The sequence below is a fragment of the Papio anubis genome, chromosome 4 (genome assembly GCF_008728515.1).
Source record: "Papio anubis isolate 15944 chromosome 4, Panubis1.0, whole genome shotgun sequence".
Lineage (NCBI taxonomy): Eukaryota > Metazoa > Chordata > Mammalia > Primates > Cercopithecidae > Papio > Papio anubis.
The window spans coordinates 43,889,421-43,916,876 of record NC_044979.1 but is presented as its reverse complement, the minus strand read 5'-3'; the positions used below and the strand labels follow the sequence as shown (position 1 = coordinate 43,916,876).

The 27,456-nt window shown below is 38.5% G+C and overlaps 1 protein-coding gene across 4 annotated transcripts in view; it reads left to right on the top strand.

Annotated features, from left to right (window-relative positions):
* Positions 1-994: 994 nt before the first annotated feature.
* The window catches only part of MDFIC (MyoD family inhibitor domain containing), a 113,466-nt gene continuing 87,004 nt past the window's right edge, over positions 995-27,456 (top strand). The window contains exons 1-3 of one of the 4 annotated variants that reach the window (XM_021935102.2): positions 995-1,776; positions 2,067-2,277; positions 22,206-22,328. In XM_021935102.2, coding sequence (XP_021790794.1) covers positions 2,184-2,277; positions 22,206-22,328 — 217 coding nt within the window. In that variant the 5' untranslated portion in view covers positions 995-1,776; positions 2,067-2,183. 4 annotated transcript variants of the gene reach the window in all.

The following is a 27,456-nucleotide window of genomic DNA, read 5'->3' as shown; positions in this document are numbered from 1 at the left end:
CATGGGGCAAAGTGTCATTTGTCTTTTTGGGGAGTATGGTCTGAATGACTGTCATCAGCAACTTTGAAGGTTTTTTTTTTTTTTTTTTTTTTCCTGTGGTGGAGTCTTGCTCTTATTGCCCAGGCTGGAGTGCAATGGCACGATTTCAGCTCACTGCAACCTTTGCCTCCTGGGTTCAAGCGATTCTCCTGCTTCAGCCTCCCAGTAGCTAGAATTACCAGTGCCCGCCACAATGCCCAGCTATTTTTTCTATTTTTAGTAGAGATGGGGTTTCATCATGTTGGCCAGGCTGGTCTCGAACTCTTGACCTCAGGTGATCCACCCGCCTCACCCTCCCAAAATGCGGGGATTACAGGCGTGAACCACCGCGCCCGGCGAAGGCTGGCTTTTTTATGATCATTGAAATCAAGTTAGTGTGCACTGTCTCTTCATAGGTAACAAATCATTGTCAACAATTGGAATCAATTCCAATGCGCTTTCTGAAGAGATGAAATTTCTGGGATATTATTAACGATGCACCTAGAAAGACAGTGAATCCAATGTACATTTTCTTCAATTTTGATAACGTTACTGTGATTCCTCGCTTGTCCAAGAGAATCGAAGAATCAGTTCGTTCTAGCTTTCTACAAATGAATTCTGCATTTCACTCAAAATGAAATAAAGAGCAAAATTATCTGAGTATACCATTAAAGTACTATATATCTGTAAATTACTTTACACTTGCTATTCTCAGCTCATCAGATTAAGCTACAATCAGAATGTGTCATTTATAAACGGAAAGTTGATCAGCTTTTTACTTCCGACCACAAGTTTATCTCCCCTCAGATACCACTGATCCATTGAGGTATTCAGCTTGCCATAGGCCAGGCTGGGGCCAGTACCAGGGCATCCACAAGGGTGCCAACCTTGTTTGCCTGGATTCCTCCAGCGGATTCGTGCAGCTGCAACTGGTTTTACCTGATCAGGAATCCTGTTTGACCGAAGAGTAATTTAGAAGCCAGAGATGAAGTGAGTAAACGTTCAACCCACTGGTAAAGGTTTCAAACGCACACTTTGTCTATCCCACCAGAAAAGTTCGATACTGTAATAGTGTTTTCGTTTCTCCTTGTCCCCCCTAAAGGTTTTCCTCAGGATAGTCCCAAAGCCTCCGTCGGTCTGGGGGCAGGAATAAGGAGAAGGGATGAGGTGACTTTTTGGACGGGGTAGGGGGACGTCTGGGCAGCCAGGGACCTGCCCATTCACTCCTCTTTCCCAGCCCCGGGAGGGCGCAGCGCCCGGGTGGGGAGCCCGCGCCAGCCCAGGCCGGCTCTGGCCTCCTGACCCAGACAGCGCAGGGCGCTAGGGATCGCTCGGCCGAGCTCGGGTCGCGCCGCCCTCAGCCTCGGGGCCACCAGCCGAGAGTTCGAGGCCTCCCCGATCCGGATGTGATGAAAAGGAGCAACAGAGGGAGAAGTGTTTCAGGAGTGTAGGAGTGGAAGGGGGGAAAGAGAGGCAGAGAGGGGGAAGGCCCCCTTGCAGGGGAGCCGGCTGGAGTGAGCTGGCTGGAAAGAGGGGGCGGAGTGCGCGGAGTCACAGCCGCCACCGCTGCCGCAGTTGCCGCCACTGCGGCGTCTGGGCTGAGCCTGAGGGAGGCGGGAGGGACGCGCAGGGGCGGCCGCTGCCGTCGTCAGGCCACCGGGGCGAAAATGCGGCCGCTGCCGGAGCCTCGCTAACTTTCTGAGGCGGAAGAGGAGGAGGAGGAGGAAGGGGCTTGGAGCGACTCGGGGGGATGCGGAGGTAGGTGGTCGTCTCCGGGCCGGGAAGAGGAGGGGTTTGATCCTTATCCCCGGGCTTCTCCCAAACCCGATCTCTCTTCCCAGCCCCTCCCCGCTGGGTCCACCTCGGACCCCCGGGACCCCGCCGCTGTCAACTTGCGTTGTAACAGTTTTCCTCGCTGGTTTCAAATCAAAACTTCCCCGGGGTGGAGTTTGAGGGAGGGAAGTGGAGGCGGAGGGAACGTCCCGCAGGGGTGGTGTGCTCTTCTCTAAAAACATTTTTTTTAAAATTTTTGTATATTTTTCCGCCAGAAGCAGTCAGTTCCCTGCACCCAGCACCTCACAGCCCTTCCTCCGGGCGCCCTGCGGGGCGGCGAGCTAGGCAGCAGCGGCGCAGCGCGGCGCGGCTCGGGCTTGGCGGAGCGGCCCATGTCCGGCGCGGGCGAAACCCTCGCTCCCGGGCCCGCGGGGCCGCAGCGCGCGGCCGAGGCGGGCGGCGGCCGGCTGGGCTCCACAGCCCAGGGTGAGTGCGCGCTTGCCAGTGGCAAGCTTCTTTGTCATTGTTGCCTTTTTCAGTTTGCTCACACGTGTACAGATGGGGGTAGGTGGAGTGCTGTGAGGAGGGGCTCCCGCCTCATAGTTGAGAACTTTTGCACAGTTCGCGTTACTCAGGCAAGTTCTTCAGGATCCTTGCCCTAGATCAACAACCGGGTAAGAGGGCGGGATCCGTTGGTCCCTCCACTCCCCCTTCGTTTGGTTGCGAAGAAACAGGATGACAGCATTGCTTCTTTCTTAAGCATATGCATGTTTGGGCCTAAGACTCAATGTGTAGGTTCTGAAGCGCTTCTCCTCTAGGTCACTTCAGCAGATCCAGGACTGCCCTAGCTCTCTGAACAAGCATGCGCTCACTCCGTTTCATCTTTCTGTTTCTTGTTGGCTCCTCTACGACCCAGTTGATAGTTCTGTTTTCTGTGACCAATGGCTTTGGAATGGCTTATGCATGTTTTCAATAACTGGTTTGTTTTGAAATAAACAAGGTTTATAAGAAACACTTTCCAAGAATGAATTAGCTTCTTTGTGTTCTTCCAAAGTGTAAACACACACAGCCTATAAAATACTCTTGCGTCTGGGGAACTTCCATAACAAGCTTCTAAACGAGTTGAACTTTTCTTCTCTTGAAGGCCATATACTTCAGGTTTCCATTGGTGACAGAGAGGAAAGTTCTTAAACTTCTAATGCATTTTACTCTAAGGATGGTTTTGAGCTACATAATTCTGTCACTGATATATCAGAACTAAGTAATTTTTCCAGTGCTCAAAAACCTACCATATACCCTTGATTTTAGGCATATCTGATAGCTTTGTTTCCCACTTCTAGTACTAATGTAGTGAATCTTAGGGAGACTTTTTTAAGGCAGCAAAATTGGGAAAGGAGTTAACTTTCAAGTCACAATAGGTAAAAGCAGAAAATGTCTGTGGTTAAATTAAAATGTTCTGGTACCCAGGGCTGTTAAACTGAATTATATTTATCATTAATTTTTGCCTCTAAATGAGTGACTCCGTTTTCTAAACAGAGAAAATAAAAATGATGAACTGCAGAAAATCAGAGAACTAGAATGATAAACATATGTTTTCTCAGAAGCAGCCCATGTTCTCCACATTGTATTGTCAGCACAATCATTTTCCCGTCATTAGGCATGCTGTTAGTAGTCATATCGACTCATTGATGGGCTATTTATGCTCACACTTGAGCTGCTAATCACTATTGGTAAACTAGGCTTATGTCAAAAATCAACATCAAACACCCGAGGAAAATAATTTGATTTGGAAATAGCTAATATCTACAATATCCAACTTTAATAGTTTGCATTTTTAAAATCATCTGGGAGAATGTGCAGTGGTACTTGTATCTGTGCATTAGAATGCTGGATTGTGTCATGTGATCTGACCTTAAGAACCAGAGCATCTAGAATGGCCTGAAGTAGCACATTTGTTGGGTACAACACACATTATCAGTGTAGAAACTCTTGGGTTTCTACCTGAAACTCTTGGGTTTTACCTGAAAATTGCCTTAGCTTTAGCAACATAGTTAGACATTTTTAAAAATTATTATTAGTTTAACTTTGATTGAAAACTTTCTTTAAATGGGAATCAATGTAATTTAAACATAAAGTTGATTTTTAAAAAGAGAATCTGCAGAATCTTGTTAAAATACTGTATTTTAAACAGGCGATGTCATAAGGTGTATTTAGAGAAAGAAATTCTTGGAGCAAATGGGTAGAGGAACGCTTCAAGGGAAGCTTGGTTAGGTTGGTTTTATTGATAAAGACATTTGTGAAGAAGCTTTGCTCGAAGGCCACTCTACTCTTAAGCCCTTTCTCAAGTTCTTTTATCCTCTTGCTTCTGTTCTTGGATTCTTTGTCATCCTTTCTGAAGAATAGCTTAATAATTCTTCAGTAGGATATGGCTGCTTAGTTAATAGAAACCCAATTTTTAAATTCTTTATATTAAAGTCAGTAAGAAAAGTGGAATTTTAAATACAAATTAACAGAAAAAAAATTATTTCAGGAACATGAAGGATATGATCAAGTCTATCTCTGCAAAGTTAAATATACATATATAGGTTAATAATGACATTTACAAGCTCTACATTTATTACTGTACTATATTGTGATGAGCTATCCATACTGTTAACCAAAGGCATGGAACATTGCAGTTGAAAGTAATTTTAGGGATTCTCTAATCTGAACTCCACATCAAGTCTAAAATTCAGTTCTACATCCTTTTAGGTGTTTTGTTAAAAAAACCTGTAGTGCAGCCCATTCTAGTATTAACATTAAGAATTAGAAAGGTTGTCCATATTAAGCGCATACTCTCCCTCCTTAAAATTTCTGCCTTTTTGCTGTGGTTCTGCAAGCTTTTCTATTGTTTTGAAAGCATTAAAAAGCATTACAAATCTTTCCCATGTGTTTTGAAAATAGTTCCAGAGCAGGGACACAAGCTTACATGCTCCAGGCTGTAAGAGAGAACCAGGATAGATGTCAAACAGTATGGAGCAATGGGGAGTTTAGGGAACTGGAGAGCTCATGGACCAGGAAACAACATTCCTCAGTTTTAGCTAATTGTTGCCATGTGGGTTAGTATCTTCAGATATTTCAAGTGATACTGGAAATCCAGATCTGTATGTGTTATCTCTCCATTTTTAAGGGTTTGCAACTAATTAAACGCAAATTTTGTCCAGGCCAAACAAAACAACCACCACTGTAGGCTGGATGTGGCCTCTGAGCAGCTGATTTGTGATCTCTCTTACAGAAAATAGAAAGTAAACATGCAATTTAAAGCTATATTCTTATTTGTGACTACCTTGTGAAATGTTGATTTACTTTCTCATGCAAAGTACTTGTATACATGTCTTGATAGGAGAAAAGCCGTTTGAATTATACTTAATTTTATTTTAAGAGAGAATGGATCTTGTTTATGTGGTCCCTCTAATTGCCATTTGTCCTGTTTTGATTAAGTATTTTAAAATTTGTGTTATAAAACAACATTGAAAATGTAGGTATTTGACCTTTGGTGCAATAGTTACTAGAACTCCTATAATCCAAAGAGCCTTTGAATTAATTGCTTCTTTCATAAGTTTGAGATTTGTAACTGGAGAGGTCTTTAGAAATAATTTAATCCAGCCTGCTGATTTTTTAGATAAGGGAAAGGATGTCCAAAGAATTTAAGTGCCTTGCCCAAGGTCTTATACTCAGTCACTAGCAAGAAATCAGGGTGGAAGCACAAATTATAACATAAATTGTATGCCATTGTGATAAATGCAGTTGAAGTAGAGAGTCAGTTCAACTTTTTTATAGGGCTGGATTCATTGACAACAGGCTTGGGATATCATGAATCACTTGAGCTTGTTCCCATCCCTGTATCTTTCCCCCAACCCCCGCCACATTACATTTGCCAAGATGTAGACCGTTGGACTCTGAGTGCTGGAATATACTTTAATGTGATAATGTGTGATTTAATGCACTCTTCTCTCATGGGAGAGTCCTCTGAGACTATTAGGCGGACTTCTCTTAGCAGGATGCAAAATGCCAGTGAAGTTAATTAAAAATAATCTAAAATAGAAGCTGGGGAGAAAATCAAGTTGAAATTACATAAGAAGAGCTTTGACTTAGAAGCTTAGCTGAGTTGTCAGTAGCTTATAGAGGCTAATCAGATTTTCTTTTTGGGAAGCCAGTTTATTTCAATGTACATAATGTATACTTGTACATATCTGTAGTCTTCTATTTTTATCATATTATTTTATCCTTTTGATTAAGGATGGCATTTCACAAAATGTGTCATCTTTGAACAGCTTCTAATCCTGGTTCTCTACTGGGGACAATTTTGTTCTTCAGGAAACATTTGGCAATATCTGGAGGCATGTTTGATGGTCATAATGGGGGTGCTACTAGCATCTAGTAAGTGGAGGTCAGGGGCACTTCTGAACATTCTGTAATGCATAGGATAGGACAGGCTTTACAAGAAAGAATCACCAGTAATGTTGAGATTGAGAAACCCTGCTATCCTTGAGGCAACTGACGTTTTTGGCTTCATCCCAGACTTACAGAATTAGGATCTCTGGATGTAAGAGCCAAGAATTTGCATTTTAATCAAGCTTCAGGTGCTTCTTAACTCCAGTTGAGAACCATTGTTTTATAGGCCTTAATCTCTGAAAAGATGTGTTATATTGAAAGACTTTTAAAAAGTCTTTTTTTTTTCTTTTTTTCTTTTTTTTTTTGGAGGGAAAGGCTTCAGAAAGCTTTTTAAAAGTTCAGCTTTTCAAGTTCCAAAGTTTAAATTGTTATCACTCCATGTAAACTCTCTAATGATCCTCTCCAAGATTTTTATCGTATGCTTCAATTCATCCTCAAAATACTGCTGCATAGTCATCCTCAAAAAAGCTTATTTATTTTCATAATTATATGCAGTATAATACAAATAGATTTTGAACATTATAAAAGAAATGCAAAAGTAAAATTTAAAAAGGGCAACAGACTAAATAAATAGAATTTTAATATTTATTTTACTATCTCAGCAGATATTCTTGCTATCCTATACTTTGGAGACTCCAACATATGGCAAAACAAGGAAAGAAGTCTCCAGTTTTCGCATGAGTTGTGTTCCATTGTAAATTGGACTTTTGGAACCTGGATTCTACTTTCTCATAGAAACAGAGTGATAAATTATATTTAGTTCCCTAATAAATGTCATAAGATTGTTAGAATTAAGTTTTATTAAATTGTGTGTGCCTATAATAACTCACAGAAAACATACTATTATAAAACTGGCAGCAAATACAAATAACCAAGAATAAAATTAAACTGAATACAAATTGGTTTAAAACACTTTTTGAATACAGTTGCTTGAGGAAGGACAGGCTTAATCAGAAGAATATAGAAAGACATGTAGATTTGAAAGAGGATTTGGGAACATTTTCAATTTAGAAAATGAGTCTTTTAACTTATACTTCTAATTTTTTATGTCTAAAGGACCTAATGTACATTTTATGATTTTAGTTATACAAGTGGAGGGCTTATCAGCTGGGCATATTCATTTTCCCTTTGTTAAAAAAAGAACTAAATGAGTAAGAGAAGGATGTAACTGGGAAAAAAACTAAAAAGGGAGGAAGGAAGTGGTTAAAGAAGATATATCTGTAAATTTAAGAAAGCATTTGGAGAGGTTGACCTGTTTTAGTTGAGAACTGTGAAAAAAAAAAAGTTCTAAGGAATAGCATGGTACATGCTGAGCCTGTGGCTGGCATATTAAGGAAATCAGTGCCATAGTAGAGGCACAAAGAAAGTGTGATGGCAGAACATGGGTAAGAGAAAATGTCTCTAGTAGGGGATTCGGAAAAGCCTCAAGAAAAGTTTTCATTTGAGTTGGACCAGGAAGCATAGCATGGTTGTAGGACTGAGCTCTGTGGAGATACCTGGTAGCAAAGAAGGCTTGGGGGAGATGATTACAGAATATTGGGTACTTCACCAAGACCATTGTATGGGCTGTATGAAGGGGCACAGAACAAGGTAGGCTAAAGTCAGTTCAGGAGGGCCCTGATTCTCTTGCTGAGGAGCTTGCATATCTCTTCTGTAGGAGTTGGTGACCACTGATTTTTCTTAAGAAGAAAAGGACAGGACCCACTGGTGTTTTTAGGAAAACTGTTCTGGTGACGGTTCATTGAATGGTTTTGGAGGAAGAAGCAAGAGTGGAGGCAGTGATTATAATAGGCTGACAAAAGATTAGAGGACTTACGGCAGCATTAGCAGGAGTAAAATTGAGGAAATTGATTTAAGAACAATAGCAAAAGTAGGATAGAGCTTTAGTTAGCTGTGAGAATCCCTGAGGGAAAAGATTTTTACTTATTCATCTTTGAAACTCCTGAGACCAAGCACAGTGTCCACATTCTGATGAATTGATATGATTGGGTAAAAGATATAGATATAGATGTCTGTCTGTCTATCTATCTATCTATCTATCTATCTATCTATCTATCTATCTATCTGTCTTGAGATGGAGTCTTACCCTGTCGCCCAGGCTGGAGTGTAGTGGCGTGATCTCGACTCACTGCAACCTCCATCTCCCAGGTTCAAACGATTCTTCTGCCTCGGCCTCCTGGGTAGCTGGGACTACAGGTGTGTGCCACCACACCTGGCTAATTTGTTGTATTTTTTAGTAGAGATGGGTTTCACTATATTGGCCAGGTTGGTCTCAAACTCCTGACCTTGTGATCCGCCTGCCCCAGCCTCCCAAAGTGCTGAATTACAGGCATGAGCCACCGTTCCTGGCCGGTGGTTGGGCAAAATATTTTATATGGGAGATGGTGGAAAAGTAGAAATTTAAGGTAATTCATAAGTTTGCTTTGGAGCCTGAGTGGAAACCTAGGAAGAGCTGTTGAGTCTTCTTAGTCACAGGAGCATTGGATATTTGGTGGATACAAAAGATGAAAAGAGTTTTGGTTTGTTTAAGGAGAAACAGGGTGCATGGAAGTCTTCTCTTGCTTGGATGAGTGGATTGAGTACACTCACTGTGCACTAATGAGAAGAAAGCAGAAGATAGAGAGAAATTGAAGAAGAAAGGAGATGGAGGAAGGAGGAAGTGGTGCAGTAGGTATTTGTAAGGGAAAGATAAAAATTCTGGGAAGGAATGGGATGAAGAGACCAGTGTTTGGAAAGTTGGGAATGTTCCTCTTTGAGATGGAGGTGGGAGAAAAGGATAGGTGATAATCTAGACAAAATTTGATATGAAAATAAATATTGAGGGCCTATATCCCAGCAAAGTAAATAGTAACAATTTCTGAGAGAAAAGGAGGTTATGATGAATCAAGAAATTTGAGATGTCTGGAAAAGATTTGGAAGAGGGAAGAATTAAAGAGGTAGTCAATCTGCGGCAAATAAAGTGTCTGCTGGGTAACACGAAGAGATTAACTAGGACTGAATGGCATGAATTCTTAGTGGAAGTGATCAGCATGGTTGATTGTCTTTCTCAGCCAAGGAGCATGTAGGAGCTTGGGAAGGGAAACAGATAGAATGGATTTTGCAGTTAGCACAGGGTTAGAGGTTGGCAGGGTGGGAGTCATGAGAGGACGACAAGGGATGTGTATCACGCATGTGTGGGAAGAGTGTGTTTATGTTAACTCGTCTTGTATTCCAGGCTGGGAAGATAATCCAGAGACCAGAAATGCGATTGACAGACTAAGACTTCTGGCGATAAAAAATTATGGCTGTTGCTTTGTTTGGTCAGTTCACATACAAGGATTTAATATATATGATTGAGTGACCTTTACAGGGCTATGAGGGAAGCTGTGGAATTTTTGGGTGTGTAAAGGCTTTTCCTGTTTCTTTGAACCTCGTTTCCTGGATCTTGTTGAGATGATTTCATGGAAAGAAGGCCTAATAACAGTGTACGATTATTTTACTGGATTATATTTCTATAATAATAAAAGGTTTGGGGATAACAAGGAAACTTCAATTGACACAATCTAAAGTTAGGCCATTTGCAAATACAAAGTTATTTAGAACAACAACACATGAAACAGATAAAAACAATTCAACCAGATTATCCTTCTGAGACAATGTAAGTATTCTCTTGTACAAAGGCAGAGGATAAATCAAGTGATTTCTATGTTTCTACTTCTCAAAGTATTCGGTTTTTATTAAGAGAATATATTATGTACTGACTAGATTCTAGATTTTGGACAGTTTAACTACAGTGATTCATTAGAGTAGATCAAAGAAAGATGCTGCAGCCCTTCTGTCTTAAACAGTGCTATGTGTATGCACCAGTGTTTTGGATACTTGATCTCTCTCCCTCCCTCCCCTTTTCCTCCTCCCTCTCCCTCTCTCTTTGTCTTTCCAGTAACTTTACTGAAGTTACTTAAACTTTTAATATCTTCTTTTTACATTAGCGTACATGTCCTGTAGGAGGAAAGCTTTTTAACCTTAAGTTTTTGAAGTCTAGTTATATTTTATAGATTCTTCTTCTAATCACTTAGGGTTTGCTAAGTAGAAACTATGAGAAGAGTTATTTTAACATGAATTTAATTTCGTTTGTGGTTTTTACTTACAGTCTACTTCTGTTTTCAGATTCACACCCACATGATCTCAAGTGAGATGATTCATATACACGTGCTTTTATGCCCAATTAGTTTCAGGAACAAAGTCTGAAATTAATTTTTATGCTAGCACATATATTTTACTATTGAGAGATCTGAATGGGAAAACCCTGCCCACAAATACTTTTCGGTGTGCCTACAAGGTCCTGTGAAAATTAAGAATGTATAGTTTTGTCCACAAGGAATTTCTCAACAGGATGAGAGAGGATGAGACACAAATGTTTACTAAATTAAATTGCAACCTCTTACTGAAATATCGATTCAAGATTAGAATAACAGCCATGTGACAGATTAATTTATGGCCAGATGCCAACTACTGGTATCATCTTGGAGCAGGTAAATTTAGAGTTTGAGAGAGGATTTCAGGATGGCGAGAAGGAATCAGTTGTGTCTAATTTGGACTGCTAGTGACCATAGTTAAAGAATACACAGTTTGTAGGGTTTTTTGGTGAGAATTATGCTGGGTTGAGCCTTGAAACTAAGGTACCTTGTGGTCGAGCGGGTGACAGGCTCTCTGAAACTAGCTGGCAGAGTATGAAGGAACCAGCTTCCTCTCTTTACTTTTGCCACTCCGAGGCATTGTCCTCCTACTCTTTTTCATGGCAAATCAGCCTGATCTTTCTGGTGTTTGTAAACGTAGACACTGCTTTTGGGTCTCTATAAACATAGTTCTTATTTCTTTCATTATCCAAGCAATACATAAGATCTGACGGGTTGTACTATTTATTTCTCATGGGGATACAAGAGAAAATTATTAGGCATGAGAAAGTATGGGAGTTTACAACATAAAATATATACAGTGTTCAAATAACTATATCAGTTTTTCATCAATATGCAAAATGGATATAATTCGTACATCAGCTAAGGAGTAACATATTTAATCTTGGTGTTAGGAAAGTATTTTTGATTGGAGGGTAAAGAGACTGAGGCACTGGTAGTGGGTGTGGAAAAGAAAGTATAGATTTGCGAGAAATTGGGGTGTTATTACTAGCAGGATCTGGTAATTGATTATTTTGGAATAGGCGACATAAAAAGAAAATAAAGAGTTGAAGGAGATTCTGTGACTACTATTAACTAAGACACAGGCAACAGTTATGGAAACAGGCAGGAAGAGAAGAAAAGTGTTGATGAATTTTGGGAAATTTTGAGTCTGAGTTGCTAAAGATATATTTATGTAGAGTTAAAACTTCAAATCTGTAGCTCAGGATAAGTGTCAGGACTAGGATAATGGATCTACAAGTTATCTTCCTGAAATTTACTGAAACTGTAGAAGCTGATGAGACTGCAAAGATGGTAGAGCCAGAAGAATATAGGTTGTGGTCTTAGAGGAGAATCCAAAGAACTAATTCCTCCACAGGAAGGGTGGGGAGGGCCCAGAAATTGAGAGGCTGAGTTAGTGAAGTTTATAAGAAGTTCCTAATTTGGGCCTTTATGAAAATTGACAGAGGACACACCTTCTGATTTCAATTCTATATCTACCATTCTGAAGTCCCAGAAATTAATTTCAATATACTTCAAATTCACTTAAATTATCTTATTTGTGCCTTCACCACTATTTGAAAAACTCTTCCCTGTCCTCTATTTATTTCAAGATCAGACTCAAATCATAACTCTGAAATGCTCTTACAGATTAAACAACCTCCTTTGATTCACTTTTCATTTCCACTAGCCTTCATTCTTGTAATAGTGCCAAGTAAGGGTTCATTGCTTAACTAGAGAGCTTGAGACTAAAAGTGTTCTTGATAAAATAACTCTGTGTAACTGAGAGGTAACAGAAAGGTTTTTAAACTGTGGTGCATATGCAAGTTACCATGCTGAAAGACTAAAGATGGATGTGAATCTTCCATTCCTTCTTTTTTCTTTTGAGATGCAGTGTCACTCTGTCACCCAGGCTGGAGTGCAATGGCGTGATCTTGGCTCACTGCAACCTCCGCCTCCCAGGTTCAAGCAATTCTCTTTCCTCAGCCTCTTGAGTAGCTGGGATTACAGGTGTGCACCACTGTGCCCAGCTAATTTTTGTATTTTCAGTAGAGACAGGGTTTCACCATGTTAGTCAGGCTGGTCTTGAACTCCTGACCTTGTGATCCTCCCACCTCGGCCTCCCAAAGTGCTGGGATTACAAGCGTGAGCCACTGTGCCCAGCCTCCATTCCTTTTTATAATGCAGTTAATAGACTGCCAATTAAGGGACCTGCTATAGATATGGTGTCTCTGGATTTTGGCAATCAGACAACCTCTTTCATGATAGTTTTCTAGACAAGATTAAGAAAGCTATTGTGCCTATAAGAGTGATTAGAATGTGATGCCTCTGAAAAACCATTGAATGAACTGGGCATATTTAGCACAGAGAAAACAGAGGAACATAAGATACTTTCTAATATGGCACTGTCAAATGGAGAGAAGATTAGACTTTGATTTTTTTACTTTGTTTGATTTTGCAAAAAGCAAAATACGATGAATCAGTGAAAATTTTAGGGAAGTAGATTTTAGCCAAATGTGAGGAAGGTCCGAATAATTTAAACACCAGAAGTGGAGTAAGCTATTTTCTGAGGCCATTTCTCTATCCCTGTAAGTATTCATACCTACAGTCCTTGGCCTATTCTTGAATGTCGAATGTTTTCATCTGAATTTATTTTATCAGGTTGTCAGAGGGGCCTCTGAGAGCCCATTTAACTCCAGATTTCATAAGCCCGTGAATGTTTGGCTTTAGTATGAACATATTGTTTGGCTGAATAAACATAACTGAACCTGTATGTAAGAAGGAAGGAGTTTGCTGTGCCTCAAGGTCAATCATCCTAAAAATTTATTCTTAGGGTAAGGAAAAGTAGGTTTAGATGTAAAAGGTGCAAGAGACTAAGATGACTGAGATGTGTCCTGGGTCTTCATATCAGATTGCTGTTATCCAAGGGATTCTTTTCTTTTCTTTTTATTTTTTTCTCAGAGCGAGTCTCCCTCTGTCGCCCAGGCTGGAGTGCGGTGGCGCGATCTCCACTCACTGCAAGCTCCGCCTCCCGGGTTCACACCATTCTCCGGCCTCAGCCTCTCAAGTAGCTGGAACTACAGGCGCCCGCAACCACGCCGGGCTATTATTTTTGTATTTTTAGTAGAAACGGGGTTTCACCATGTTAGCCAGGGATGGTTTCGTTTTCCTGACCTCGTGATCCACCCGCCTCGGCCTCCTAAAGTGCTGGGATTACAGGCGTGAGTCAACGCGCGCAGTCCCAAGCGCTTATTTTCTTAAGTGGAAAGCGCACAATTCTTCCTTCTCCCTTCATGAATTTAGAGCCCTGATTTATTGAGATGTATGTTAAATGATTGCTGCACTTTGTACCTATTTCTTTGCATATTTATACTCAATTGGATTTTCATATAATTTTGTAATTTGTTTTCCAATTTTGTTTGTGCATATTCCATTCCTTTTACCTACCCCAAACCTATAAAGTGATTGAGTCAGTATAATTTGCCCGCCATTCTTTTGGGTCTAAACATACCGTATGCTTCTAAATACATAAGAAGCCCTTCAAAGGAATATATTTTAGATCTTGCTCAGAAGTCTTATTTTTTTCAAAATACTGATAGCAATGAATTAATTAAATTACATTGATTTAAGCATTTGACTTACTCAACAAACAGTTATAGTGTATGATTATATAACTTCCTTGTGTTTGCAAAATCTTGAAATTTATGCATATGTTCATTCACTCATCTGTTTAAATGCTTTGGTTATCTTAACGTGTATTTTTGGACAATGCGATTTTAATCCATTTTAGAATGTTAGGCAAAGCAGGTTGGTTTTGCAATGTTCCTTAAAGGTCATTAAGCTTGAGGGTTTTTTTTTTTTTTTTTTTTTTTTTTTTTGGATCAGTGAAGAAGTAAAATTCCAGAGCCTCAGGTCTTCCTGAAAGCTGCCTTATCTTTGGTTTTTTAAAGGTTACAGTTGGGAAACATTTGCAGAATTTCCACATTATTCTGAGCTGCGGGGAAAATACAGACCTAGTTTTTTTTTTGGTTACTTTTCCCAGAGATTTTAGTCTCAGATTACTTGAAATTTCATAAACTAGAATACATATCGATCATCTGTAATAATGCTGGTGTTTTAATGGAAGAGTAAATATGAAATTGTTTAAAGCAAGTTTGTTATAGATAAGGGAGGTATGACTATAAATTGCATATCAACAATAATAATATATATAATATGCAGATTACAAATGCTCTGTCATAGATTATCATCAAATATTTAATGGAAGTGTATGAGAGCTCACATGCAAAAGTCTCAAAATTTAAACACAAAGAGAGCTAGTTATACTCCTTTTTATAAGAATAGAAGTATATTTTACACTGATTAAGTTTTATGAGGTTTTATAAAGATTCCTGCCAAGGAACATAATTTATATTAGTCTTTCTTGAAGTAAGCAAATAAAGTATGAGTAACAAGTAGAAAATGTATTTTTCTTTTTTGTTTTTGTTTTTTTGGTTTGTGAGTTTACACACACTTCTGCCTGGTTCAGTAGAATATTTGAGGTGGCTTATAGGAATACTTTTTAAAAAGGATTAAAACAGGCCGGGCGCGGTGGCTCAAGCCTGTAATCCCAGCACTTTGGGAGGCCGAGGCGGGCGGATCACGAGGTCAGGAGATCGAGACCATCCTGGCTAACACGGTGAAACCCCGTCTCTACTAAAAAATAAAAAAAACTAGCCGGGCGAGGTGGCAGGCGCCTGTAGTCCCAGCTACTCGGGAGGCTGAGGCAGGAGAATGGCGTGAACCCGGGAGGCGGAGCTTGCAGTGAGCTGAGATCTGGCCACTGCACTCCAGCCTGGGTGACAGAGCGACACTCTGTCTCAAAAAAAAAAAAAAAAAAAAAAAAAGGATTAAAACAGAATGACGGTAAATATAAGTAGACTAGGAAACCCAAGCCTGGGGAAATCAGAATGTATAGGTATAGGCTGTGGGGTCAAACACAGTTATTCAATTTTGTATATAGATGTGCGTTCAAAAGAAAACTTTTGGAGGATATACTTTTCATTGTCTATAAGGAAAAAAATAACATACAGCTACTCAAAGGAAACAATACTTTTCCTTGTATTCAGTCTGGAAACATACTTATTGTCTGGTTTTTCATATAGAGATTACTGAATGGATACTGCCCTTACCAGCCTCCTTATGATTTATTTATAGCATGTTTTAAAAAGGTGCTTATTGCAATAACACTTAATGTAATAACAATAGCCAGTGTGAATGAGCTCTTATTCTATATCAGACACTGTGCTTTCCTGGCTTGATTTCATTTATTTCCACATCCACCTTACGAGGTAGAGACTGTTTTTATTCCCATTTAAAGATGAAGAAACTGGCAAAGATTAACTTGTCCAAGATCCACATCTTTAGTGGTGGACGCAGGCACCCTGATTTTAGATCCTTTGCTTTTAGTCGCTTCTCTAGTGCAGCGTAAAATTAGGAGAGAGTCCTTCTGTCCCAGAGACACTAATGAGAATCCTTTTATTCATCAGGAAGACTTCAAGTATTTGGACTTTTAAATGGCAATATTGCCCCCATTTTTTTGAAAACTGTGGCATGTACAGAAATTTGAACAACATTCTCAGGTTCTTCTGTTACTATAATATTATTTGTTAAAAGCATTCATTTATGGAGATAATATTATTGCTTGATCATAAATTGTTGGAAAAATATCCCTCTTCAATAGTTTGAACAATTGTCTTGTAGAAAAGGTAAAGTTTACTATTTCTACCTACAAAGGGCAGAACTAAGAATAGTTATAAATGACTTAATAGCAGATTTATGTTAAAAAAAAAAAAGAATAACTTGTTAATGCACCAATCTGACCAAGAATACAAGGTGTCCCCTTGTGAAGTAGCAATCATTGAAATTTTGGAGAAGGGCTGAATATTACGGTAGACCTTTCTACACTGAGTGGGATATGAAACTAGCTGAGCTGCAGATCTTTTCCAACTCTGGATTTTATCCTCCTGTTTCCAACTGTATATCTATCTCTGAGATTCTGTTTTTCTTATCAGTAAAACTGGGCTAAGTTTTTCTCTTTATTACACTGTTGATGGTTCTGAAGATCAAATAAATATTATATATTTAAGTCCTTTGAAAACCATTAGTACTATAATTCCAAACATTGATTATTCTTTCAACAAATAAAACATTTTTTTTTTGAAACTTATGTAACAAACACATATTAGTTGAGTGGCTGTTATGTGGCATATATCATATTTTATATGTTATTTTCTAATTTATTATTAATGTTCTTAGATTTTTCTCTCTTGCTAATTACCATCTTATTATTTTATCCTCCAACTGTTGTAGACAAGTAGAACTACCAAGTTTTAAATTTAGATAATGCCAACTAGGTAAAATGTTATAGAATTTTAAATTAGACAGAAATTCTATTTACCTGAATATTTTTCATTCTCCTTCAACAGGAAGAATTGAGATTGGAGAAGATTGTTTCTTACCATTCATGCCCTTCTTTAGAAACAGGAAGATAAAGGGTATTGATTCTGTAAGATAGACAGTCATTTCTGAGTAGGACATATTGTATTTAAATTGATCATTTGGAACCCTTACTTTTTCCATTTACTCTCACTCAATTCATGTTCGTCACTTTCTTTGAGAATTAATTCAAATCCAATGCCCTACAATGGCTTTTCTATGATTTCCTCGACTCCATTTTAAACACTCTTCTGCGTGTGTATGAGCTTTTGGCTCTATTGTTTAGTTCTTGTGCAGAATCAGATTTGCAGAATTTTAGAGCCAGAAAGGCCTCTGCGTTCATCCAGTTCAACGCTCTAATTTCCTGATGAAGAGGATGAAGACAATGAGTCCCAGTCACACAGCTGGTCAGCCTTTGAGCCAGAATTATGTTGGAGCAGTTGTCACTACCTTCTGTTTTGCAGTTGCTTGATTGTTTATGTGTGTGTGTTTGGTCTCCCCAGTGAGAAGATTTGTTGCCAGGGAACTAGCCTTTTTCCTCATCCAGAGAAAAGTAGTTCTTCGTCACTTGTTTGTCCAGAGTAGACATACTAGGATGCTCAGGAGCTAGCCTTTGGAAGTAGATGCCAGTGGTGTTCAACTATCCTTTGATCTAGTACTATTTTTAATGCATCTTCAATTTTTATTTTGAAATCTAAAACGTATTTCTTTTATCCCATTATTAGTAGAATTGATTAGCATGATATATAATTCAGATTTCGCATTCTTTTTTATTTTTTGAGATGGGGTTTCAGTCTTGTTGCCCAGGCTGGAGTGCAGTGGCATGATCTTGGCTCACTGCAACCTCTGTCTTCTTGGATTCAAGCGATTCTCCTGCCTCAGGCCCCAAGTAGCTGAGATTACAGGAATGCGCCACCATGCCCAGCTAATTTTTTGTATTTAGTGGAGACGGGGTTTTACCGTGTTGGTCAGGCTAGTCTCGAACTCCTGACCTCAGGTGATCTACCCTTCCCAGCCTCCCAAAATGCTGAGATTATAGGCGTGAGCCACCATGCCCAGCCAGATTTTGTATTCTTAATAGTTATCCTTACATGGAGACAGAAATAAATACCTCTATATTAATTCAATGATTAGATACAAATCTATTTTCTAGTACTTAGAATACTGTGACAAGGGGATGAGTATCAAAGTCTGTATCTCAATATTTGATATACCTAAGTTTTTTTTTCTTGATATAAATAGTTGTGTAGTACAAGATAAGAGTTCACTTAGAATAGTGCCCCTCAAGCGGGGCCATATATCATGATGACATCACTCCCCCAGCCCCACACACACCTGAGTTGAAATCTCTTAGCTTGGGCCTGTGCATGTTTATGTTTCAAGGACTGTACAGCGGTTCTGATCCCAAGCCAAAGTAAAGGACCATTGGCTTAGAAGGACAGCATTGTTGAGATAATGAAGGCCTCCTTTTAAGAGAAAATTGCTACTTTGGGTGGGGGAGATGTATGCCTGTTGGACATGTAAATAGAAATCTTGTAGAAAGTACAGATTGATTTCATACGTGACCAAAATCACCTGACTACCTATGGGTTATCTTTCAGGCCTACCTACTAGTTGAGTTGCAACTACAAACCTCCATTATACAGAGTGAAATTTATTAAACCAGGGCTGAGTTCTCTGTTTCTCATTTCAGAAATAACACAAAAAATCTACTCTGATAATAGAAATTGGTTACTAGAAACTTCCAGTTTGTTATTGTAATGAGTAGTGGCTGACTCAACCAATTGAAAGCTTTAGTAAGGTTGGTTTCATGTTTGGATATCATGGTCGCCATCTTACAATTATCTATCAATAAATCCTGATCTCTCTTCAGAGCATTTCTTCAGTGTTATATGTAACTGCCCACCATTTATGAGACTGCCATATGGGTAGCTCACTGAAATGAGTAAGTAGTAAGAATATATTAATAAAATGACATGCATACATTTGAAAGTCACAGAACAGTCAAGTGAAGTTTAGTTTGTACAAGTGGACAATTGGCAACAGTCAATTTCAATTATTTTTGTTGGGAACCTTTTCTGAATCTTGCTTTGGGCTGGGTGCTGCAGATCACAGCAAAACCCTGAGACCAGCTTTTGAGCCAAGACATTTAGTTTTCAAGAGAAGTAAAGTTGAATAGATTGAGAATAGTGAATTAATAGTAACTGCATATTATTTACTATTTATTGAATAGAATCAGACAGAGAATGATAGTTTTTTTCTTTTTTGACCTGAGATGGACACTGGGAATCACCTAATTCTAGAATTTCACAGATAAGGAAACTTTTTAAAAAATGTGATAAATTGTCCATTAATAACAGTTTAGAGCAGGAAGAACTTTATTTTTTACCTAGAGTGGGTTATATAGTTGCACATCTATGTGTATATGGACCACATGGCATTTTCATTTATTCAATGGAGAATTGAGAGGGTCTGTGTTTAGCACTCGAATATTGGACATGATTCAAATATGAGTTAAGTGTGTCTAGAGGCTTTATTCATACCTATTTTCTTTTAGTCAGCAATGCTTCATAATGCCTTGGTTCCATGAATTAATTTTAATGGAATTAAACTTGAACAGCTCAAAATTATATAATTAATTTCATTCAGCTTCAATTAAAGTTACTAATTAAATCAAGCCTACTAGCATGACACCTGGCGGCAGTCAGCTACATAACAATGGCAGCAAGTATTTAGGACTCTGCTGATGAGCTAGTTCATGTCTACTAGTGAGTTTCTATGAAAAATCTCTTTTATTGATAATCTCAGAATGTCCTTGAGTTGACTGTAGCAGTGGAAAGATTTCTGGAGTTGTTTAAAAAAGTAAAGATTTTAATTGAAACTAACATATCTCATGAAGATTACATTTCTCTATGATAATGCTGAGTAAATGTTACATAAATCTAGAACATATTGGTTTAGTATATTTTCAATTTATATTTTACTGCTATTTGAATATGGTTTTGTTTATAAAAATCCTTGGAATTTAAGACCCCATTTGCTTCAGAGACCTTAGCCTCTGGACTTGGTCCCAAGTGGGTGTCCATCTATTTTTATGTGTTGAAATTTGTTTCATGGCAGAACTTTTTAATTGTTGTGAAATCCCCATGGTACATGAAAAATTTTTGCATGTGCAGAAATTTTTTCCTTCCACTGGAAATGTTAACATGGTTGACTAACAACTTCTGTTTGAATCTCTTTCCTTTCTTTGCTTCCATGGCTTAACATCATGCAGTTTTTCTTACTTCTCTAACTCCTTCCTAATTGTACGGACTCTTCTTGGTACTTGGTACTCTTCTTGATATTTCTTAATATATTCGCTCTTTTAGTGAGTCATTAATTTGAATGGCTTTGGAAATCAAGTTTAGAAAGATGACTATTTCTAGCTATCACCTTTTTTCTGACTTGCAAATTCAAATGTCCAATACTTAATTCATCCACTAGACTGTAAACTCCAAGAAGGCCTGGGCAGCATTTCATAATTCATTGTGTCCTCATCAACTAGCAAAATGCTTAAACATCTACTATGCAAAAATATATATTACTGAAAGAATAAATTGGTCTTCCGATTTTTAGGCTTTCCCAGTCAAATCCAGACTGAGAACTTGGTCATATCCAGCCCCACCTTCCTTGATTATCTCTACAAACCTCTAGTTAGTTTCTCACATTTACTCCCTATTCCATCTTGTTATCCAGTTAATTATACTCTTATCAACTTCAAGATGGGCTTTGCGAAGTCTCTCCTTTAGTTTCCCTTACTGTATTCTCCCTCTTAGATGTATCCATACTCCAATGGAATCATCTGAGTTCAACCTCTTCTCCCTCAGTTGAAATAGAATCTTTGATTCTGGTACCCAGGAACATGTTAAGCGGCCTGGCGCAGTGGCTCACATCTGTAATCCCAGCACTTTGGGAGGCCGAGAAGGGCAGATCACGAGGCCAGGAGATCGAGACCATCCTGGCTAACACGGTGAAACTCCGTCCCTACTAAAAATACAAAAAAATTAGCCGGGCATGGTGGCGGGCACCTGTAGTCCCAGCTGCTGGCGAGGCTGAGGCAGGAGAATGGCGTGAACCCGGCAGGCGGAGCTTGCAGTGAGCGGAGATCGTGCCACTGCACTCCAGCCTGGGCGACAGACCGAGACTCTGTCTCAAAACAAAACAAAACAAACAAACAAACAAAAAAAAACCAGAACAAAAAACTCTCCAAGTGAATTAAAGTGCATCCAGAACTGAGAATCACAAGTGTGCACAAGTTTGTTAATCTTACTAAGGCGTGGCTCTGATAAGGCATTTCATAAAGCTTCAGTGGCTAGTTTGACTTATTTTTTTTGCTTTTGAATTTCATCCACATTTCTCACCTTAGCATTATAATATTCACACAATGTCTCTAATCAAACCTTCACAGTCTTCTCTCCTAATTTTCTACTCATAGTCTTTCACAGTCCAGAGTTGGAACTCTTGCCCCAATGTCTGCTTTTGGAGTTTGCCTGTGCTGTTCTTCCGCCTTTCTCCCATCTGGACTTTTGGAAATCCAAATAATCTTTTAAAGACCATCCAACATGTACCCTTTTCTCAGTGCTTTTCTTGATCTCTGAATCCTGATGAGTATTTTTGCTTCCTTTGAACCTCTTTGGTGATCTGGACCTCTCATAGCATGCATTTTACCTTATTGCCAGTTTGCTTTTGGCTTGGCTTATGCTTCCCAAAGACTTTACGTTTCCATACATGTTGGTTTTCTCCCTGAGAACCCATAAACCCACCTGCGATTCTCTCCTCCTAAACACCCCCTTCTCGGAGGATACATTACACAGTCCTTGACTTTTTCTTCACTTTCTAGAGAGAGAATGCTATAGTTGCTTTCTATACCTCCTCACTACTCAGTCTCTCCTCATTCAGCTGCGGGCTGACTTTCATCTCTACCACTCATCAGAGCTTCTTCTCTTTCACTCCTTTCCCCGCTGCTCAACCCTCTACATGCATGGACTCACTCACTTTCATCCTTCCTGTAACGTTCCCACATTTCTCTATCATGGCACATCACTTGCTGTATTAAAATTACTTGTTTACTGTAAACTTAACAGATTATTTTTACCATGAACATCTCTGGTTCTTTAATGTCAGGCTGATAGTAGGTGCTCAGTAAATACCTGTTACTGAGTCAATAACATAGACAGCAGTCAATAGAGGTAGATCTGTTCTATATCCTTACATTATGGCAGACTTGGAAGCATTTAGAAAAATGTATATACTAAAAAAAGAGAAAAATATATAAATTCAATTATATTAAATGTATCTTTTTTAATTCAGGAAAATGTGATAAAGACAATACTGAGCAAGATATAACTCAAGCTACCAACAGCCACTTCACACATGGAGAGATGCAAGACCAGTCCATTTGGGGAAATCCTTCAGATGGTGAACTCATCAGAAGTAAGTATTTTTAGAAAAAACTTTGAGTGATTTTGGGATATGACTATGATAATATATTCTTCATTAAATTGTCCCAGATAATTCTGCTACAAATCCGTAAATCGACAGAGTTTATCTAAAAGTGGTTTCATTCATATTTTAAATTACAGAGCTAAAGCTAGGGTATACATAATGCTGTCAGTGTTGTCTTTCTTCAGAAAAGAAGAATTGACCCGTAAATGTTGGACTCTATTCTCAGAGAGATTTAGTCAAAATTCAGTTCCTTTTTGAGTAGCAACTAAGCGGAAGTCAAACAACTCTAAGTATATGCGGATGGAGAAACTAACAAGAGAAAGATGGTGGAGCTAAAAGATTAATGCTACTGTGGTCTCTGTTTTCCTAGCTAACTGACTCTAAATTTTTTTTTGATTAATATTTTATCACTGTTGGTTAAAATTTTTTTGTGATAGTCTTCTTCCTAAAATTGCATACAAAAGCTTTGGTCTATTTTCATGTTACTCTTTGAATGCCCTGCAATACCATGTCTTTTGGGTGCTGATCAGAATGCTGATTCCATGTGAGGTTCTGCTCTCGAGCTCCTGGAGCTCACGTTCTGGTCACTAAGTTCCCCTAGGTGTGTTCAAGGTGAATTTGCCATACAATGAATTATTGGACATAGCAAACACGTAGGTGTAAATATTGCTGCTAGGCCACACCTGGAAGAGCACAGAGAGTAAATCTTTTGATATTCCCCTTTAGAGTAACCAAAGTACCATGTTTCCTTCTCAGGTTTTCAGAGTGGGTAAAGGAGAATTTACTTCTGGGATCAAATGTTTATTTTATTTTTAAAACTTATTTCTTTAGTTTAAATAACTTCATACTATTGACCCTTTACTGTCTTCCACATTACACTTACTTTGAAACTTAGAACATTTCTTTCCTCTCTAGAATGCCACTACCTGTCTCTAACTGAAAACTAAACAAAATAAATTAGAAAAAAAGAAGGAAGTGTCCAACTTAGGGGAAAATAAACAACAACAATAAAAACACTATTGAAGGAAATTTCCAGGTTTCAAACAAAAACTGTAAAAATGAGTATGTTTTATATTAATTTTAGGACCATTTTGGCTTTTATAGACGTTCGTCTTGGAGAAGGGAGTAGGAAGGAAGGAAATGAGGCTCAGAAATTAGTGAGGAGGAAGATTTATATAGCTTTATCCAAAGAATCAAATAAACATGATTTCAAGTAAACATTTATCTCAAAAACATATATTGATTAGCTTTTATCTAATATTGACTCTGCTATTGTGAAACACATGATTTTGTGGAATAACTGGCCCATTTTATCTCCGACTTCCTAGCAACCAGAGTTAGTGAGCACTAGAAGAAGTTCTAGAGACAATTTTACCTCTGTCTGTTGGGAAGCAAAATGGTTTTCTCACTTTGTTTTTTCAGTTGTTACAATTTTAAGTGTGTGCTTCATTTAATTGGTTTATTTCCTTAATCTCTTTTCCTAGGGCACACAATAGGAAAATGTGAGTAAGATTTCTTCGAACAACAACAATAAAATACACAAACACTAGGCCGGGTGCGGTGGCTCACACCTGTAATCCCAGCACTTTGGGAGGCCGAGGCGGGTGGATCATGAGGTTAGGAGATTGAGACCTTCCTGGTGAACACTGTGAAACCCCGTCTCTACTAAAAATACAAAAAAATTAGCTGGGCGTGGTGGTGGGCGCCTATGGTCTCAGCTACTTGGGAGGCTGAGGCAGGAGAATAGCATGAACCTGGGGGCGGCGGGGGGCGGAATTTGCTGTGAGCCAAGATCGCCACACTGCACTCCAGCCTGGGCAACAGAGCGAACTGTGTCTCAGAAAAAACAAACAAACAAACAAAAAACACTATTAAATAAGAATATGGAGAGTCATGCTAATGTGTTAAATGTGTTTATATTATTTGGTTAAGCTCACATTAGTCATAGAATCCATACGATTAAAAAGAATGAATTAAAATGATTTACTCTATGGTTTAATTGGTTAAGTGGGTATCAAATCAAATATATTGTAAATTGCATGAGTTTCTTTATTGAGATAATGATGTACCCTGTCCCATGGGACTTTGGAACATTAGGAAACAACTGTCTAGTTTCATACTAATATTCACTGAAGGAATGAAGCGATACAGAAATTTAAACCCCCCTCTGAAAGGGCTGCTGGGGAAACTGACAGATAAATGGATACACAAAAGATACCGGCCAAAGATAGCAATGCCACTCCTGCCTGAAACATAAGCTGGCAAGCATTTCCAAATATTGGTGGGTGAAATCTGACTCTGAATTTTGATTATAAATTTCAAAAACTCCATTTTTGTTATTTTCCCAGTCATACTTTTCTAGACAAAGTCTACTTTGTTGGATCAACAGAAAAAAATTGATATCTGGATTTGCAGAAGTGGAACATTTTATATCATCTTTAAAACTGACTCAATTCTGGATAGCATTTGAAAGTTTTGTATTGTGGTAGCTTCTGCTATTCCAACTCCTTTGATACTAAACTCTCAGAACTGCCTGACTTTCCTTCTTTGGCCTTCCCCACAGAGTCATTGGCCATCTCTGTGTAATTTAATGTCTGTCTGTCTTAACTCTGAAGTTAGGAAAATGTGTATTTTCCTCTTGCTTAAGCATCTCGCACATTTTGGGGGCCCAGAAACTCTTTTGTAATAACAATAGGCCCTGGAAAAGGAGACTCTGGCTCAGAGCTTCATGGGAGGAGGGGAACATCTGTGTTGAGTCAGGCCCGGGCTGGCTCCCATTCCAGGAGTCCTGTGTGGCTCTCTGAGCACCGTGGAAGAGGCAGACAGCTGGCTCTCACGGAATTGATGTTAGTGTTCCCACTGTAGTGTGAGTTTGGCTGAATAGAGGGATCATCAGAAAAATGAGGCTGGCTGGGTGTGGGAACATTTTCAAATGCACAGCCCACACATTTTCCAAGCTTCCATGGGGCAGCTCAGCTGCATATGCAAGAAGTGAAGGAGAGAGACTCGGTCGAATGTGACTTCTTTTTCTTTATTCTTGAAAGTGGTGAGGGCTTGGCAGCTTGTGTCTCCGTTGTGCCGGGTGGCTGCTGCCTTCTTTGCGGGACACTCAAGACATAATTTATAGGGGACTGTTAGCTGTCAGTGTAATAAGGCTGTTTTTACTTTACTGAGAATAACTGAGCTCTGGAAAGTCAAGGGAGTGGCTGCTTTGGAAATTGTATTCTAATTAAAGGGTGTATTCTCAGGCCTCATAAGGGATATTCAAGCTGAGAATAATTTCCAGATTATTCTGTGAACTTTAACCCTGACCTTAGCAGACTACCTGCTTGAACTTATACTTGGTTCATGCTCTACACAGAAGTTTGTACTTAGTCTGCTTTCCCTGGTCCACCTAGAAAACATTGCAGGTGGCAGGCCTGGGGTACTATGGTTTTTCAGGGTATGGATTTCAAATTGGTTGCCCTTGAATTGCTAACTTATTACAGAGAATACATTATGGAAGTAATAAATAAAAAGAAGAAACTCATGTGGAATCAAACATTTCGAATAAATAGGCCCCATACTATCTGGTCAGAGAATGCACATTTTGGTTCTGTTTCTTACGAAATTTAAATTTAAAAAGACAATTCCAGCCACTTAAATTTGTTTAAAAATTTCTAAACCAAATTAGTAGAGAATTAAAAACAATAAAGGTTTTATGAAAAAAAAGTTTATAATTGGATATTCTTTTTTTATTTTATGACTTTTTATCCTTTTTACAGTTCAAAAGGCTTTTATATTCTTAGAACATATTTTGGTGTATAATTTAATTTCTGAAAGGTGGCTTAAATTTTGGAATTTATAAGAGCACCAACTAAGCCTTTGGCTTTTCCCCTCAGATTAGGATATATGGTATCGTATATAATTTGAAGCTATGCCTTGTTCAAATATAATTATTTGAACAATAAATATAATATAATAGTTTCAAATAGTTTTGAAATATATTTTGAACAATAAATATAATAGTTTCAAGTATAATTTGAAACTATTCCTCTGACTTACTAAAATAAATGTTACAGTGAAGCGACACCATCAATTAATATTAATTTTTCTGTTTAACCCATAATATGCATAAACTGATAACAGGCAATAGGCAACATTTCATGTTTTAATTAGACAAGAAAAGGAACAGAAGCAACAGAAGCAACATTTCGATCTCAGTCTTTGGGGGGATTTCTAAGGTAGGGAGAAGTGTGTGTGTGTGTGTGTGTGTGTGTGTGTTACTGTGCTTACTCTCAGGCATGTGTAATATTTTCCTTTAATTTAGGTCAAATTCTACTATTCTAATTATTTCCAATAGAGAGCTTACATTTTTCTTTGTTCCTCTTTATAAAGTGCCTCAGGTCTCTATCTCAGGTTTTTCTAGGTCTTTCTGAAAATTCTTATTAGTTAACTTTATCCTTGGACATTGCTTTTACATAAACGTCTCCTAATTCTAAATGTCATTACTTAACTCCAGAAATTTTCCTTAGCTTCTCTTCTGAAATAAATTTCCCATTAAATTAAACTATTTTGTTCAGCTAATTCTCTCCTTTGTGATTTTATAGAATTCCCATGATCTGAAGCAAAGTTAGAATGCTCTACTTAAATGGTAATCCCCATTCTATTTAACCCATTTATTCATTTTGAAGAGTTTTTAGCTCTCATAATAGTAAGCACTTAATTGGCAGTAGAATGCAAGCTCTTCTCCATCTCACAGTTGCTCACCCTTATGGAGCTGCTGTATCATGCCTTTTCACTCATCCTGCTACTTGAAACCTTTCTCTTGGCATCATCTGCATTTCCTCTCAACATCAACAGGCTCTGTTATTAGGAGCTCTATTATTTCTTTTCCTAGCCTTTGCCAACTTAATGCGGATCACCCTTTAATGCATACCATTTAATCACTTTAGGGAATGCCTCCTTTATGTAAAATACTGAAAGAAAAGCAGATACTCAGGTGTTCTATTTATATCCTTAGAGCATTTTTACTTTGTTGGTAAGGAAAGAGCATTGAGAGGTTTGTATTAAGTTTATTTCACAGCTCTCCTTTGAAGGCACATTTCAGTAAGTGTTAATTTGGATTTCTTTAGAA